General features: G+C 43.2%; 1 protein-coding gene across 5 annotated transcripts in view; it reads left to right on the top strand.

The window, feature by feature from the left end:
- Positions 1 to 1,330: 1,330 nt before the first annotated feature.
- LOC119166653 (uncharacterized) overlaps positions 1,331 to 19,073 on the top strand; it is a 288,262-nt gene continuing 270,519 nt past the window's right edge. For all 5 annotated transcript variants that reach the window (XM_075883322.1, XM_075883325.1, XM_075883329.1 and 2 more), the window contains exon 1: positions 1,331 to 1,675. In XM_075883322.1, the coding sequence (XP_075739437.1) occupies positions 1,346 to 1,675 (330 nt within the window). In that variant the 5' untranslated portion in view covers positions 1,331 to 1,345. The remainder of the gene's footprint in view (positions 1,676 to 19,073) is intronic.

Here is a 19,073-nt window from a genome sequence, read left to right on the forward strand (position 1 = left end):
ACACCGTCACGCGACATTTTCTTGACTGTAGAACGCTGTTCGTAGAACGCTGTTGTGCGCTGCTAAAAACTCGACTCCCTCACCGCAGACAAACTTAGTCCTTACCCATTCTGCGTCAGTTCCGCGTGTTTCGAATGTGCTGAGAAAGCACCACAATATTCTAATGCAAAGTGAACGCTTAAGAACCATTTTCACCGAACCACCTAAAGCAGTGTATCGCAAAGCTAAAACTATTCGAGACATACTCTCATCGTCATTATCGTCGAAAGCAGACAGTCCTGACACGATCAGGTGCCATCCTTGCCAAAAACCGCGATGCAAAGTATGTCCGTACATGCGCACATGCCAACAGGTCACCAGTACTGCTTCCAACTTTTCCTTAAAAATCAAAGGCAATCTTGACTGCGACTCTAAGAACGTGAAATACATGATAGAATGTGCACTACGTGAAATACAGTACATTGGTCAAACAGAAGGGCCTTTTAGACTGCGTTTTAACAACCATAAATCTCATGCTAACACCTTGCCCCACTTGCCCATTTCAAGACACGTGCACCTTCCTGGCCACTCTTTTGAAAATCTACAGGTCACATTACTAGAATCTGGTTTCCGCACAAATTGTGATAGAGAAGCCCGTGAATCATTCCTCATCTATGAGTTCGACGCTGTCGCATCTGGTCTAAATGAAAACGTAGGAAAACTTAGTTGCCTATCTGCGTAACCTGTATCACCCTGTCCATCTTTTTTCAACCTTGCTCAGCAAGTCGCACTACATTGTCTGTATCCGTTGATTACGTAGCAGCTTTGTAATGTCTTTGGGATCTTTTATTAGTATTTTATTATTTTTTCTTCTTTTTCCTCTTGCTATTACCGGTCGGACTACGCTTCATGTTATGTGCTTTATCTTTTATGCGTTTCATCTTTTATTTGTGAACAACGTACTCGCCCCGTGCTTGCGCATGGAAACAACATCTTTTTGCTCATGTATTAAGTGCCCTTCATATTGTGCGACTTGCATATATATATGCCCATATATCGCCTTTCATGCCGGTTTTCATATTTGTATCTCATTGATATGCACATGTATATAAACAGCACTCGTGCCATCAACTGTATTCTGATGAAGGCCGGACCCGCGGCCGAAACGTCAATAAAACTACTTCGTACGTGCGTCTTCTTCTTCTTCTCTCTCTCTCTCTCTCTCTCTCTCTCTCTCTCTCTCTCTATATATATATATATATATATATATATATATATATATATATATATATATATATATATATATATATATATATATATATATATATATATATATATATATATAGGGCACGGCGGCACCTTGGCCATGCGGATCCCTAACCACTTCGTATTCCTTGTGCAGTTTCTACTCGGCCTGCTGTTCCCACCTTGCACCAGCGCTACCGGAAAGCCATTTTTGGTTAGCGCCACTCGGAAAGCGACGAACAGCCACGTGCCAGAGACAGTTGCAAGGATCGCCCTGGATTATCAACGCCATCAGTACTCGTCAACACTCACGGATTCCGGCGCATGCGCTCACCCGTGGTCGCCCCTCGCGGATCAGCCTATAAGTTCGTCACCCAGGAGCGCGGCGGCCATAGGGCACGGCGGCACCTTGGCCATGCGGATCCCTAACCACTTCGTATTCCTTGTGCAGGTAAGGAAACGTTTCGGTAAATGTATCCGCTCTAGTGACCGATGCCTGTTGGTGCTGCCGTGCCCCCGGCTGTGTGATCTGTTGTTTGAATGCTCATTGTTCGTGAGAAAACTGTTGTTGCTCGGCGGTGATGTAGAGACCAATCCCGGACCTGAGCTCTCTCAAATCATGAAGCAACTGAATGTAATTTCCGCAGATATTAAGGAAATTAAGGAACAGAGACTAGCGGGTATTGAAAATAAACTGGACGCTCTAGGTGCACTAGAAGAAAAACTTAAAGCCTGCAACGACCAGATTTTTGCCATGAATAGCACAATTAAAACGCTTGAGCAAAGAGTTGAGGAGCTTGAGAACCGCAGCCGTCGGTCAAACTTAATTATTTATGGCCTAGAAGAAATGAAAGACGAAACAAGCGATAAACTGGAGCAAGCAGTTAACAAAGGTATAATAGAAAGTGTTCTTGGGCTGGAGCCGGTTCAAATTGAAAGAATTCATAGATTAGGCAGATATGCGCTAAACAAGACACGACCAGTGATTCTGAAGCTTCTTGACTCGAGACAGAAAGGGAGTGTTTTGAAGAATTGCTTCGAGCTCAAAAATACTGGCCTCTCTATAGGGGAGGATTTCGCTCGCAAAACCCGTGAGACAAGGAAAAAGCTTTGGGACAGCGCCAAAACTAATCGGGAAAAAAAAGACAAAGTCGCACTAGCATACACCAAGCTTTATATTAACGATGTCGCTTTTGTCTGGGACGACGAAAAGGGTGAAAGGATTCCAGTAGAAAAAAACGACATAGTAAACCGCCCGAAGACCCGACAACACGCCCAATCAAAGAAATAATGTTACTAACCGTAAACGCCCGCAGTATACTAAATAAATCGGCAAGCCTTGAACAACTACTGCTTGATCAAGAGCCACACATAGTCGCCATCACGGAAACATGGTTGACGCCTGATATCTTAAACGACGAATTCACTCCCCCAGAGTACGCTGTAATCCGGAAAGATCGTCCCACACGTGGTGGGGGTGTGGCCCTGTTGATAAGCAAATCGATTCCTTTTGCCGTGCTTCCCGAAGTTATAGGCGCAGAGGCGGTATTCTGTAAAATTCATTGTGATGGAATTAGCATAGTAACCGGGTGCGTTTACAGAAGCCCCTCATCAGACAACAAATGTATTATAGCGATCCAAGATTATCTTCAAACTCATGCCCATAACTCTCGACTAATCATCATGGGTGATTTTAACCTTCCCGACATAAATTGGAACAACATGCAGTACACGTCACAGTCATCGGAGACACTTATGGATTTAATTTTAAATTTCAATCTACAACAAGTCGTGCTTGCGCCAACACGTATAAAAGATCAAATAAAAAGCGTACTCGACCTTATATTGATTAGTGGCCAGTTCCCGTTAAATAAATCAGTCGTCAATGTGATTCCGGGGATATCAGATCACCGCATACCAATCTGTCAGCTCCAACTAGGATATGACATAACACCACGTTCATCAGTAACTACTGTACGAAATTTTCCTAAAGGTGATGATGCCAGCATTGTAACCTACTTAGCTCACGAATTTGAAAACTTTTCAAACCTTGCTATACATCCAACGACTGACGTCAATCATCTATGGTCGTGTTTCAAGACTATCGTTGTGTTCTGCGTTACCCACTTTGTCCCACTGAAAACAAAAAGGCAAAAAAAACATAATCCTTGGATAACCCGCGAAGTTTTACACGCAAAGCGAAAAGTTAAGAGGCTACGCCAAGCAATCAAAAAGAAAGGCAAGAATCCAGTAACCGTATCTAACCTAGCACGTGCTATTACAGACTTCAAACAAAAAGCTAGCTTCGCCAAAAGGCAATATTTTACTACAACGCTTCCGTGTTACATAAAAAACAACCCTCAACGATTCTGGAAACATTTTCGCTCTGCCGCTGAAACAAAGACGTGTTTAAGCGATAGCGATAAAACAAACCAGGCCAATATTTTCAACGATTATTTTCAATCTGTCTTTACTGATGACAATGGCACCATCCTGCGGCCTTGCCCACAGCTCGAATTCCCATTGAACCATTAGTTATAAGCGACCCCGGGATTCTTAACCTACTTTTGAATCTAGACACGAAGAAAGCCAGTGGCCCCGATGATATTGCAAATGAATTTCTTTTTCGATACGCAGAACCGTGTAGTAAATACCTCGGCATAATTTATCGCAAATCAATAGAAACAGCAAAACTGCCATCAGAATGGAAAGTAGCAAAGGTGATACCCATACACAAAACCGGAGATACTGCTGTTCCTTCTAATTTTAGACCTATATCCCTCACCAGTACGTCATGTAAGATACTAGAGCATATAATCGCTAAGCATTTAACTATTTTTCTAGAAAACAACAATCTCCTGTCCCCCCATCAACATGGCTTCCGGAAAGGTTTATCAACAATCACGCAGCTTGCCGAGGTTGTCCACGACCTTGCACTCAGTATAAACAACCGTGGCCAAACTGACGTAATTCTACTTGATTTAGCAAAAGCGTTCGATCGAGTGTGTCATACTAAACTGATTTCGAAATTGCAGAACATTATTGGGGATGGGGAAATTACGAACTGGGTAAGAGACTTTCTTATAAACCGGTCACAGTTCGTGGTTTTCGAAGGAGTATCGTCGTGGACAGCCCCAGTTAAGTCAGGTGTTCCCCAAGGCTCCGTCCTAGGGCCATTATTATTTCTAATTTACATAAATGACATCACTGATAACATAGACTGCAAAATTAAACTTTTCGCAGACGACTGCATTATTTATAGAGCAATTAACAGTTCGGATGATCATTTATCTTTAAATAATTCATTGAGTAAGATTGCTCACTGGTGTGAGCAGTGGCAAATGTTAATTAACCTAACAAAAACAGTTTGCATGACGGTAACCAGGAAAAAAGAACCCTCCGACTTTACCTATACAATTAACGGCGTACCTTTACAAAGAGTTACGCAGCAGAAGTATCTTGGCGTCACCTTGACTTCCGAATTGAGATGGGATGCGCACATTAACAATGTTACAGCATCGGCTTTGCGTAAACTGTTTTTTCTACGAAGGCGTTTACCCTTCGCGCCGATAGATACTAGGCTCCTAACTTACACCACATTCGTGCGACCAATCTTGGAGTACGCTAACACTGTGTGGTTCCCGCAAGGTGTTACTAATATAGCAAAAGTTGAACGGGTTCAAAGGAAGGCCATTAGGTTTATACATAATAAGTACAAACGCACCGACTCACCCACACACCTTTTAGAAACCTCCGGTCTACCCACTCTTGCAACAAGAGCAAAAATCGCGCGTCTCAAATTTTTACACCACATTCTGCATAACCACAGCCGGATCGATGCATCCAGGTACATATCTTTGGCAGAATCACGAACACTACGACATAAACATGCATACACTATCAAAGAATACTTTTCCAACAACGACTGTTTCAAGCAATCCTTTTTCCCCCTGTCAATCAGCGAATGGAATAGGTTAGATCCCTCCATTACTAACGTAACATCACTGGCAGAATTCACTTCAAAAATTGAGAGTATACTTTGAGACAACGGCTTTCTTCAACCATGACCTCCAATATTGTTTTCCAGTAGTATTTATTTGGATGTATAAGTTTACACAATGCCTTCTCTGTATAAAACTGTATTGATTTTTTTTTTATGCAGCAAAGATTTAGTTAGCTGCTTCCGAAGTGTGAATATTTGGAGTGCATAAATACCTATGTCTAATGTTTCTATGTAACTAGGATTATTATTACTAATTTTAAAATAACTACAGTTCTGTATGCCGCCTGTAAGAAAGTACTTAGCATTCATTGTATTTTGATACTCATGCCCTCCTGCTTTGGTCTCGTAAGAGACTGGCAGTATTGTAAATAAATAAATAAATAAATAAATAAATAAATAAATGAATAAATAATATATATATATATATATATATATATATATATATATATATATATATATATATATATATATATATATATATATATATATATGGTGGGGTGATATTCAATGGATACGGTGGAAAATGCAGTATAAAAAGAGGTCGACAAACGTGCGAAAAAACACTAGTTTTACTAACGTTTCGGCAGGTGGGCCTGCCTTCGTCGGAGTGAATTGTTACACATGGCACACAGGGCACATATATAAGCCGCTTCTTTGCGTATCACACGGCTAAGTCATTATCAGTAGTATAGGAAACAAGATTATATATCACCAAAGGTACGTGGCTATAGTGTATATACAGCTGAAAACGCGTATCATTATACAATAGTGAATTGGCACGTATTAGATACCCTACAACTTGTGTGGAATGAAACAGGTCAGCAAAATAACAAACTGCGCACGCAGTAGCTCACTTGGTCATACGTTCTGCGGGATAAACACAACCTAAAAACATTCAGTAAGCCTTTAAAAAAGAAAAAGAAGTTTAGAGAGATAAACAAAATAACAAAGCAGGCAGAGCAAAATGAATGCGAGTAAATGATGAAGTGACAAAGGCCACCTACATTATGTAGGTAATATTTGACAATAGGCCAACATCGTGCGAAGAATATACACTTGTCAGTAAAACAAAAAAAAAAAGCGATTTACTAAGGCAATATGCAAGCAAGTGTACCCGGGCTCTCATTCATGCCGGCAGATAGTGTTTTGAATTTATGAATTAAAAATGACTCTTTTACTTCGCGTTCATGGTGTGATTTAAAACCCGATTCCAGTATTGTAGCTTTCATGTTACTGAATGAATGACCTGCCTCGGTGACATGCCTTGAAATCGGTAAGTTAGGAAGGGCATGCACATGAGCTTTATGATTATTGAAACGGTATCGAAAAGCAGTTTCAGTATGACCTATGTATTGTACATGACAGATTGAGCATTCTAGCAAATATACAACATTTGCAGTATCACAAGTAAAACTGCCCTTAATTTTTAACTTGAAGTTCGTCTCAGTACTGGCTGCCAGTGTTGTTGTCGTCATGTGTGCACACACTTTACAGCGGGGCTTTTTACAAGGACGGCAACCAAGCGCCTGGTCGTTATTGCTCTGTCTGGTTTTAGAGGAAGATAATAAATCTCGCAAATTTCTGCCTCGTCTGTACACAACACGTAGTGGCTCTGGAAACGCTTTTGCTAGGCGTTCGCTCTGCATAAGTATGTTGTGGTGTTTACGGAAAATTGATGCTACGTTAGGTGCCGATGCGTTATGGGTTAAAACCAGGTTAACCTGTGAATGACTTTTAGGATTTTTCTTGGGGATGCAGAGTGCTGTACGGTCTTGTGCGTCGGCACGCCTTACTGCGTCATCGACTAACTTGGGCGGATATTTCTGTTTAAGAAGTGCAGTGCGTAGCTGGTTACAGTTATTATCAAAGTCAGATTGCTCAGAGCAAATTCTCTTAAAGCGTAAGGCCTGGCTGTAAGGTATGCTGGATTTGCAGTGACTTTTGTGGCTGCTTTGAAAGTGTAAATACCTCTGTCTATCAGTCGGCTTGCGGTACAGTTTAGTGCTCAATTTTGCATTATCGAGACAAACGGTTACATCGAGAAAGTTAATGGTCTCTGGTGAATATGTGTGCGAAAAGGATATGGAAGGGTGAGCATTATCAAAATCCGAAATAAAAGACAAAAGTTCCTCCTCTCCATGTGGCCAAATCATGAAAATGTGTGCCCCGGAACGAGAAATGCTACTCCTGCTCTGCCCAGAGGAATTCCGCACCAGGAACATCAGCCAGCTTGGCTCCACAAGACCCATGAAAGACGGCAGTTTCCCTTACGGGCTCCAGGTACACACTTCGACGCAAATATTCAGACGTTTTAAAAAGAAAACCGAATAATTGACTACATCACTCATTGTCGAATAGTATTCTGAGTTCAAAGTGTTCTAAGCAGTTTCAAATAATTAGGAAGTCTGTCGAGAAACGTGTCCGTTACGAGCTACATGTGTCTACTCTAGAAGCATATTTAGCGGCTTCCATTCCGCCTAGAGGTTTAAGTCTCTGTCTACAGCCAGCAACATCAAAGCTATCGAAGTGCAACGCGAGGAAGTGGTTTGACACCTTAAAGAACGCCTCACTTGAGCTAGTACACATTGTATTAAACCATTATCGATCTTCCGTGAAATCGCTGATAAACAGGGAGCGCCAACTACTCGATCAGTTTAGCCTTTCTCCAGAGAAATCATCGTCCCTAAGAGCATATGAGCAAAAGAAACGTTCCAAGCTTAACGCACAGAAATGCAAAAAATTGCTCAGAGATGTTGTAAAACTTCGAAACTCAACACCTCCATCTTCGGCCAAGGAAAGAACATGTAAACCTGCACCCGACAACATTATTAATATTTCAACTGCTATCTTATCTAAAGAAGAACTTAGTCTTTTATCCCGTGGTTTAAGCTTCTGTCCAGCAAGTGGTAACTATAATGAATTTCAGTTATACAAAGATTTAGACAACTTCGCACGAAATATGAGACTACGGGAATATTTCTTCGATCAGCCGACTCCCGCCGACGATCCAACCGCTTTACCCTCGGCTAAACGTTGGACACCGGGGTCACAACGTGACAAACACTTGGACATATTTATTAAAGCAGTGCAGCGAGATATCATTCAAGCTTATAATGAACCCCAGTCTTTTCGTCGAAACCTATCGTCCTTAGAAAGAAAAGCTATAGCAAACCTTGGCAAACGCACCGACATCACAATAAAACCTGCGGACAAAGGAGGTGCCATCGTTGTCATGGACACGACCAAATATATTGCTGAAGTGAACAGGCAGCTTGATGATAGGTCGTTTTATAAGCGACTCGAGGCCGATCCGACTGAGGATTATAAAGCAATATTAGACGGCACAATAAGAAAACTAATAAAGGAGAAAAAACTAAATGATAGGGCAGCTTCTCTAATCCCTCTTAGTCCGGCAGCTGGTAGGTTCTATTTGTTGCCGAAAATCCATAAACACAACAATCCTGGTCGCCCAATTGTTTCCGGCATAGGTACCGTGACAGAAAACTTGTCGCGTTACGTAGATAGCCTGATAAACCAGATACCCCCTACGTTCCAGTCATTTCTGCGAGATACTAACGACTTCCTTTCTGATATTGCCAACCTTATTATACCTAACAACGCTCTTCTTGTAACTCTCGATGTTGCGTCTCTCTACACAAGCATACCGCACTTGGATGGTATAAGGTCCGTGGTTGAGGCTTACGATCACTCCGCTCTCGACAAGTCCATTGATAGCTCGACTATAGCTATACTGCTTGAAATGATTCTTCAGTACAACAACTTTGAATTCAATGGAGTGCATTATGTTCAAGTAAGTGGTACGTCTATGGGCACTAAGATCGGGCCAAGCTATGCAAATATATTTGTGGGATCCCTTGAGAACAAATTCTTGTTGGGTCGTTCGCTAAAACCTTTTTATTATAAAAGATTTATTGACGACATTTTCATGATTTGGCCACATGGAGAGGAGGAACTTTTGTCTTTTATTTCGGACTTTGATAATGCTCACCCTTCCATATCCTTTTCGCGCACATATTCACCAGAGACCATTAACTTTCTCGATGTAACCGTTTGTCTCGATAATGCGAAATTGAGCACTAAACTGTACCGCAAGCCGACTGATAGACAGAGGTATTTACACTTTCAAAGCAGCCACACAAGTCACTGCAAATCCAGCATACCTTACAGCCAGGCCTTACGCTTTAAGAGAATTTGCTCTGAGCAATCTGACTTCCGACGCACAAGACCGTACAGCACTCTGCATCCCCAAGAAAAATCCTAAAAGTCATTCACAGGTTAACCTGGTTTTAACCCATAACGCATCGGCATCTAACGTAGCATCAATTTTCCGTAAACACCACAACATACTTATATGCAGAGCGAACGCCTTGCAAAAGCGTTTCCAGAGCCACTACGTGTTGTGTACAGACGAGGCAGAAATTTGCGAGATTTATTAACTTCCTCTAAAACCAGACAGAGCAATAACGACCAGGCGCTTGGTTGCCGTCCTTGTAAAAAGCCCCGCTCTAAAGTGTGTGCACACATGACGACAACAACACTGGCAGCCAGTACTGAGACGAACTTCAAGTTCAAAATTAAGGGCAGTTTTACTTGTGATACTGCAAATGTTGTATATTTGCTAGAATGCTCAATCTGTCATGTACAATACATAGGTCATACTGAAACTGCTTTTCGATACCGTTTCAATAATCATAAAGCTCATGTGCATGCCCTTCCTAACTTACCGATTTCAAGGCATGTCACCGAGGCAGGTCATTCATTCAGTAACATGAAAGCTACAATACTGGAATCGGGTTTTAAATCACACCATGAACGCGAAGTAAAAGAGTCATTTTTGATTCATAAATTCAAAACACTATCTGCCGGCATGAACGAGAGCCCGGGTATGCTTACTTGCATATTGCCTTAGTAAATCGCTTTTTTTTTTGTTTTACTGACAAGTGTATAGTCTTCGCACGATGTTGGCCTATTGTCAAATATTACCTACATAATGTAGGTGGCCTTTGTCACTTCATCATTTACTCGCATTCATTTTGCTCTGCCTGCTTTGTTATTTTGTTTATCTCTCTAAACTTCTTTTTCTTTTTTAAAGGCTTACTGAATGTTTTTAGGTTGTGTTTATCCCGCAGAACGTATGACCAAGTGAGCTACTGCGTGCGCAGTTTGTTATTTTGCTGACCTGTTTCATTCCACACAAGTTTTAGGGTATCTAATACGTGCCAATTCACTATTGTATAATGATACGCGTTTTCAGCTGTATATACACTATAGCCACGTACCTTTGGTGATATATAATCTTGTTTCCTATACTACTGATAATGACTTAGCCGTGTGATACGCAAAGAAGCGGCTTATATATGTGCCCTGTGTGCCATGTGTAACCATTCACTCCGACGAAGGCAGGCCCACCTGCCGAAACGTTAGTAAAACTAGTGTTTTTTCGCACGTTTGTCGACCTCTTTATATATATATATATATATATATATATATATATATATATATATATATATATATATATATATATATATATATATATATATATATATGTGACGCATTCACAAGGTGATTCTAGGAGAAGCCGACGAAGAGGAAGTGCGCGTGCATTAGAATAAACGCATGGCACCTGGACCACGACGTGTCTCCATTTTGTAGCGTCACACAAGTCGACAGGATTAACCTCATCAACGTGCCATGGCTAAGCCAAAGCCTCCGCTCAACACACAGAAGTTCAAGGAAACACCAGAAGACGTCCCCATCGACAAGTGGCTTCTTCTTTTCGACATGAAGGCAGCCGAGGCGTCATGGACTCTCCGCGATCGGGTCAGTCACTTCAGAATATACATTGAAGGGGAAGCGTTCAAGTGGTACCTGACAGAGATATTCGGCAACGGCGAGACAACTTGGGACGATATCAAGCGTGGCATGCAAGCCCGCTTTGCTATGACTGACAGAGATGCCTTCCGTCTCTTCATTCACTACCGACTGAAAAGAGGGCAGGCCATCAAAGACTACTACGACGAGAAAAAGCGACTGGGTTCCTTGGCTGACCTGAAAGAGTGCCACATCATTTCTGGACTGACTGATGGCGTTCCTCCTGATGTGGAACTGGCGCTCGCCGGACTGTCTTTCAACTCGTCATTAGAGTGGCTAACCGCTGCTCAACTGGTCGAGACATATTTAAAACGGGTGAGAGGAGTTTCCTTTACTCGTAACGCTAGTATCGCATCAAGAGCTCCACGTCTCTTCAACAGACCGCAACAACCAACAATAACTCCTCAACCGCGTGCCCCGCAAAACGAATGTAGGTACTGCTCAGCTGCTGGTTTCCCACGACAGTTTCACTGGCACAACGAATGTCCGCGCCGCGGCAATGTTTCCGCTATTGATACTGAACGGTGAAACGAGGAGGGCGACCCAGAGTTTCATTAATACACTTTAGTGCTCTCATCAACGGAAAGCCAGTAAATGCAATTCTTGATGCAGGAGCAACAATTACTTCTATCAGCGAGGATGTGTACAAACAGCTAAAGCTTCAGTTGATGAGAGACTCCAGCATCATGGTCCAGCAAGTTGCATCAAGCATTCGAACTTTGTTTCACGTAAACATTCAGTTACAAATTGGGAACGTCATCAAGAAAGTTTATGCACATGTGCTGCGAGGCATGAGAACGCAATTATTTCTTGGCCTAGACAGCGCTTCATACTTCAATCTTTCTGTAAATCTGGAAAGCAAGTCAGTGACACAAGCACGTGAGAATATGAACCTTCCGCATCACAATGAAAAGAAAACCATTCAAGCCCCGCCGATGCGAACCCTGATTTCAGAAAACTTATCAGAGCATGAGTCTGTGGCGCTCGACTCTCTTTTAAGCAAGTATGACGAGATAGTTTCGAAATCTCAGACAGAGATTAGGTGCATCACTACTGAGAAACATAGGATTGCACTTACCAATGCTGTCCCTATTCGTCGAGCACCATATCGATGTTCACAGGCAGACAAAGTGGAGATAAACAAACAAGTTAACGCTCTCCTCAAGCAAGGTGTTGTGAGGCCTTCATTATCGCCCTACGCCGCACCTGTCATTTTAGCAGAAAAGAAAGGTGAAGGACGCACTGGTCTATGTATTGACTACCGGAAACTCAATGCCATAACGGTACCCGACTTTCAACCAATTCCACGTATAGATGATATTCTTGACCACTAAGGAAAGGCGGAGTTTTTCACTACATTGGACGTAACGTCGGGATACTGGCATGTCCAAATGCATCCTGACGATGTTCAGAAAATTGCATTTGTCACGCCTGATGGTCATTTTGAGTGGTTGGTAATGCCGTTTGGGTTGAAGAACGCTCCAGCTACATTTGAAAGAGCCATGAAATCAAGAATAGTGAAACATCAGCTCACCAATATTATTAATTACTTTGATGATGTGGTCGTATACTCAGAGACATTTAATGATCATATACGACATCTTGAGGCGCTATTGAAAGCTCTCAAAACCGAGAACGTGAAACTTAAACGAAAAAAGTGCCAATTTGCACGCTGCAGCATTGAATACCTGGGCCACAAAATTTCACAAGGAACAGTGACACCTAAGCAAAGTTATGTGGCTGCCATACTCAAATTTCCTACACCAAAACGAGAAAAATATCTGCAGCGTTTTCTGGGCACTGTAAACACCTACCGTCAGTACATCCCCCACTTCAGCGATATCGCTCTTCCACTCACAAAACTACTCCACAAAGGCAGCAAGTGGGTGTGGACAGAAGCATGCGAGCAAGCCTTTCGTGAACTGAAGGAGCGAATAACTGAAGAACCGGTGCTTCGCATATACGACCCTTCGAGACCATGTACTGTGTACTGGGACGCATCTGGCGAAGGCATCGGTGCAGTGCTGAAACAACCTGATGACAAAGGCAAAGAACATCCTGTTGCTTACTATTCCCGCAAACTACTTAAGCACGAGGTTAACTATGCTATTACAGAAAGAGAATGTCTTGCCATTGTAGATGCCATTGATAAATGGCATTGCTACCTTCATGGAAAGTCATTCACTGTTGTAACAGATCACTCTGCACTCCAGTGGCTGAAGAATGTTAAAAATCCTCAAGGTCGTCTCTTCCTGTGGTCTTTGAAACTGTCAATGTATGACGTGAACATCAAACATCAAAAGGGCGCAAGTAATGTCGAAGCAGATGCGCTCTCCAGAGCCCCAATAGTTAATCTTCTGTCACACGATGACCTTCAGCGATGCAACAATGAGCGTCCAAAAGGAACGCATCATTGGAACATAACATCATCATCGTTAAAAGAAAAGGACTACGGAAAATATACGTGCCCCATGAACTACACCCAACCATTCTGAAGAATGCACATCAACATTTTGGGCATGTCGGAGTGAAGAAGACGCTATCACTCCTGTCTCCGCAATATTATTGGCCGCATATGGTAACCGATGTTTCCACTTACATTTGGCATTGTGACACATGCCAGAGATGCAAGAAGACGAAAACAAAACAGTTTGGGACGCTTGAATCACTGCCTCCAGCTGAAGAGCCCTTCGACCTCTTTGCAATAGACACCATAGGACGATTTTCTGGATATGGCTCGTCAAAAAGGTTTATACACTTGGTTATTGATCATGCGACTCGCTACGTATGGGCGTTTGCTCATAAAAGTGAGAACAGCGACACCTACATTTCATGCTTAAAAACAATTTTTTATTTTGGAAAACCACGGAAGCTCCTTTCAGACCGTGGAACAGGATTTACCGCAGGAAAATTCAAGCAGTTTTTAAAACATAATCGTATACACCAACTATTCGTCTCATCTTATCATCCACAATGCAACGGCGTGAACGAGCGGACAAACCAGACTATCGTAACGAGACTTAAATGTAAGATCAATGACGAACCACAAAAGTCTTGGACTAGGCTGCTTCCGGAGGTAGTTGACGATTACAACAGAACACCCCACGAAGTGACCGGCTACGCACCTTCCTTCCTGATGTATGGAATTCCATCTTATCCTACTGTACTGGAACAACGAGAAGAAACCCTCGAAGAAGCGCGAAAACCTGCAGTTACCAATTCTATCGCCTACCATAATAAGAACAAAGTCATTTATGATAGAAAATTTCTTCCGATTGAGTTTCAAGTCAGTGACTTTGTCCTTTACGAGACACCATGGCATCCCAACAACGGCAAACTGAGTTCCGTCATGGAAGGACCCTACAAGATTCTACGCAAGGTCTCAACAGTGAACTATGAGATCAACCGCTCCGTGCTACCCTTACGTAGAAACTCTGACATTGTGCATGTTAGCAAACTGCGGCGTTATTTTTAGCCTTCTGAACTAAGACTTTCTCGAGGGGAGGGGAAAGTGTGATGCATTCACAAGGTGATTCTAGGAGAAGCCGACGAAGACGAAGAGGAAGTGCGCGTATATATATATATATATATATATATATATATATATATATATATATATATATATATATATATATATATATATATATATTCATCAGGCCTGGCACAGAACACATTCACTTCTTTCTCGTTTACTCCACTTCAACGAAAGTCCCGTATCATTTCCCCCGTTGCAGATGATGCCCAATTGGCGAGTTGGTGTCGCGCGTAGTATGGCTTTAACCGGGCGACATGTACGACGTCAGTTTTCCTGGAGCGATGGCCAGAATATGTGAGGCGTGCTATCTCGTACGTAGCGTCGCTAAGGTGCAAAAAACTACGAAGAGACCTGTATAGCGGACCAGAAACTTTTGATACAAACCGCTCTTGTGATTTGGAGTCCACATCCACATCATATCACCTTCGCTATAAGGCACATTTCGATGTCGCTTATCATAGCGAGCCTTTGAACGGTCTTGGACTGCGAAAGTCCGGAGACGCGGGATGCGCCGTGCCTCCTCTGCGCGACAGAGTGTCTCTGCAAGGGATGAGTTTTCTTGCTCTGAAAATGGGAGAATCGGGTCAAAGGTAGTACGTGACTCACGGATGTAGAGAAGGTAAAACGGGCAGGGGGTCTTTTGTAGCGCAGTGTTGTAGGCGTAGGTCATAAACGGTAAAACGTCGTCCCAGTTTTTATGGTTCGAATCAACGTACATAGCGAGCATGTTAATGAGCGTCATGTTTACACGCTCAGTCAAACCGTTGGTCTGTGGATGGTACGAACTGGCGTGACGAAACTTGGAAGCGGACCGGCGAATCAACTCTCGGTACCCTCGGTGCTCATCTTGCTGGCGCTTGCGTCAAAAGCGTCAAATGTGACCACGATAGCCGCAATAATAGCACGTAGGGCGAGTCGATCGATAAGGAGGGTAGTAGTTTGTGTTAGATGCACCGGGAGAGAGAGCAGTGAGAGGGACAGATGATGGCTCTGGCGGTGGTGATGGAAAGCTCGTGGGAAAGCTTCTGGTAGGTGCGGCAGCAACCGACGCGTACGTTGGTGGCAGCGACGTCGAGCTGACGGTGCCTGATGGTGCGGCGACGGCATGGGAGAACGATGGGAGAGTACGAGGGACAATGGGCTGCAGGTGGGCCATGTGGGTCATGTACGTGAGCTCCTCCCTGATGACATCACGAAATGACGTTGAAAAAGACTGAATGGGACACACTGAAGGTAGTGTGAATCCCATTGATTCTAATTCTTCGCGTATAATCACCCTTATTGTGTCTCGTAGGTTTGGATCCACCGTAATACGGGCCGCGTCACTGTCCAGTTGTAGGCGCATAGACTCAAGTTCTTCGAGGTGCTGACAGGTTGTCGCAACGTCAGCAACGGTAGCCGGATTCTGGATTGCAAGGGCATTGAATGCGACGCGTGCAATCTCCTTAAGAAGCTGGCGCACCTTGTCTGACTCTTTCATTGGGGTTTCAACCCGGCGGCTAAGTGAAAGGACATCCTCGATGTAGGATGTATACGACTCCCCGATGTGCTGTTTCCGAGCCGCGAGAGCTTTCTTTGTGAGAGCTGAACGAACAGCCGGTGTGCCAAAGACATGGCGAAGCTGATATTTGAAGGCTGACCAGTCGGGGATGTCGATGAAGTGGTTGAGGAACCAGGTCTTCGCGACGCCCGTGAGGTAGAATGACACGTAAGCGAGTTTGTAGGTGTTATCCCACCGGTTAGCATCGCCGACACGTTCGAAATCGTCCAGCCATTCCTCCACATCTTCCCCGCGCATACCAGCGAAGGGATGGGGCTCATTCTGGGGGCTGTTAATGACGTGAAAAGGCGCGGCACGCGGTGGCGGAGTGGGAACGGCTGCAGCACCGACCTCTCCTTGGTGCGACATATTTCCGGACACCTGTCCCAAGCGGCGACCTGAACGTAGCTCCAGGGGGTAGAGTGGTCGAGAGGATGACGGGGTATCTAACAGCACGCTCCACCAGGTATGAAGTCTTGGTTTGGGAGACCTTTATTAGGCCCGAGGAACCGGCAGCCGACAGCTGAGACGAACGAACCAAGATGATGATGCTACGTGACAACGATGAGAATGCATGAGCAACACATGATAATGATGATAATGTACAGATGAAGAGGATAGGTATGCTAAATGCCCACAGTATACCCTAAAAATTAAATTACGAAAAAAATTCGTTGTGTAGGGGTTTCAGATTCCCTTCCTCTTCCCTCTTTATTACGGCCTCCTGGTTCTATGTGCGTTTGACATGGTATATCTTTTTTTTTTCATCTCACAGCTTTCTGAGCACAGCTAACTTTATAAATCGGCTCAGCTATTCTTAATATTGTAGATGCCTGCCCAACGAGAAAAGAGTTAAGACAGAAGAAATCTCACTAAGAGACGCCTTTTTAAAATAGCTTTTCATCCCTCACAAGGGCTTCTATGGAACTCTAAATCAGCAGATTGGTGCGTCATACTTTAAGAGTTATGACATCATGTGCTAGACATGAATGATGGGCAGGTACGAAGAAATCTGCATCAAAAAAGCGCACCAGAGAAGCTGAAGCTCATAGCAGTTGCTGCACGCGGCCTTTTCAGCACTATTTGACTGCAGCGCCGCCGCTACGGGCAACACGGAAGGTCTTAGGCTAGGATAAATATAATGGGGAGTTGTGATGAGCGCAGCGCTTTTTGCTTGCCGGAGAAGGCTCTTCGGCGTGCCGATGCCGCTTGGGGCGCTGATGGCAGCGGCGTGGGTAGTGAGTGGTGCACTTCGCAGAGTTTTTCTCGGGTGCGCTGCTTTTTTTTTTTTTCATAAGCGGTAGCTGCTTTACAAGTACTTTGTCAATCGGTGATTACGCTGGGTTACTCTGAAATGCCTGAAGGCGTCAACGACAAAAAAAAAGTAGATCCAGCGTCGCTGCACTATGCTTGTCCGCAAAACTTAATGCTTCAGTTCAGCCTCTTGAAGAGTCCCAAGGGTGGCAACCGAGTCACAAATTGACAAAGCAGCAATAGACGACAGACATTCATACATGTAGAATAAAAATAAACTTTACAAATATAAAAGGACACCAATTACGAATTCAAAAGGTATGAAACAAAGCTCCAGAAATAGAGAGCGATAGAATACGTATGTATCTATAAAAGGACACCAATTACGAATTCAAAAGGTATGAAACAAAGCTCCAGAAATAGAGAGCGATAGAATACGTATGTATCATGACTCAGCATGAACATTAAAAGCAAAAATCAATGAGTGACCGAAATTCCGGGAGATCTACTATTCGGGAAAGTGAATTAGCTGGGTGAAACATCTATCATGACGATTTTGATTATTTAAAATTACATATATCTACAGCGCTATATTTCGGAATTATTCGCAAGAAATAACTACACATAATAATATATTCAAGTCTAAGAAATCATCAGAATGAAAACTATACACTGATACACAGAGACATCACAGTAAAAGATACAATAGAGTAATAGGAACTCTTAAATAATTGCGCAAGACAGCCAATCGTAACGAAGTTTCTTGCAATATTTAAATAGATTCATAGGAAGTTTTCAATGGTAGAAGAAAAGACAAAGTGTCAATGTCTTCGTGGTTTAAGGTGGTTAATAGGTAAAGTAGCCTGTAGGACAATGCTCATCCTAAATACTGTAAAATCGACATTTATTTCTTCGTGCCTAGTGAGACAAACACTTGAGTTTACGTTTATCTTAGCAAGATAATTATGGCACTACAACCATGTTTAACGAATGCTTTATGACATGTCAATATAAATACGTGGTTTATTAAAATGATATTCTGGCTTCTGCAGCGCGGGCGCATTGATTCAAACTTCTGTTCTTGGAGTATAATCGACAAAGTGCCCCAGGTGGTCTAAATTTCCGGAGCCCTCCACTACGGCGTCTCTCGTAATCATATGGTAGTTTTCGGATGTTAAAATAAACATATCAAGGCCTTTTCAAGAATGGTTTTCAGAGATAAGACTTTAAAGAGCTTAGGTGCCATGTAGTGCCCTGCACTTGCTCGATAAAAATGATTTTACCGAAAACGGGTCACCACCACACAGCGTTGGAGCAATTTTTTTGTGGAGAGCAGCGCGTGCTGTCTCGTTCCTCTCCTCCACAATGTTACCCGCGCCGGTGCATGCAGTGCTCCAAGCGGCGTCGGCGCGCTTTGGGGACCGGTTTCGGTGGCCGCTTTTCACACCTCTCCTAACCACCCTAGTCTCGTGCGTCAGCGTGCCGTGGCAACGCTTCCTAGATTTCTTGTGCCTGCCGAATAAGCGCGAAACGCCTGTCATCTATAGCGGCGCTGCCTACGTAGGAAGTAAGGGTTTTTGTCTTGGCCTTTGAGATTGGTAATTTTGGCGTTTGCAACTAATTTT

This window comes from Rhipicephalus microplus, unplaced genomic scaffold (assembly GCF_043290135.1).
Source record: "Rhipicephalus microplus isolate Deutch F79 unplaced genomic scaffold, USDA_Rmic scaffold_16, whole genome shotgun sequence".
NCBI lineage: Eukaryota > Metazoa > Arthropoda > Arachnida > Ixodida > Ixodidae > Rhipicephalus > Rhipicephalus microplus.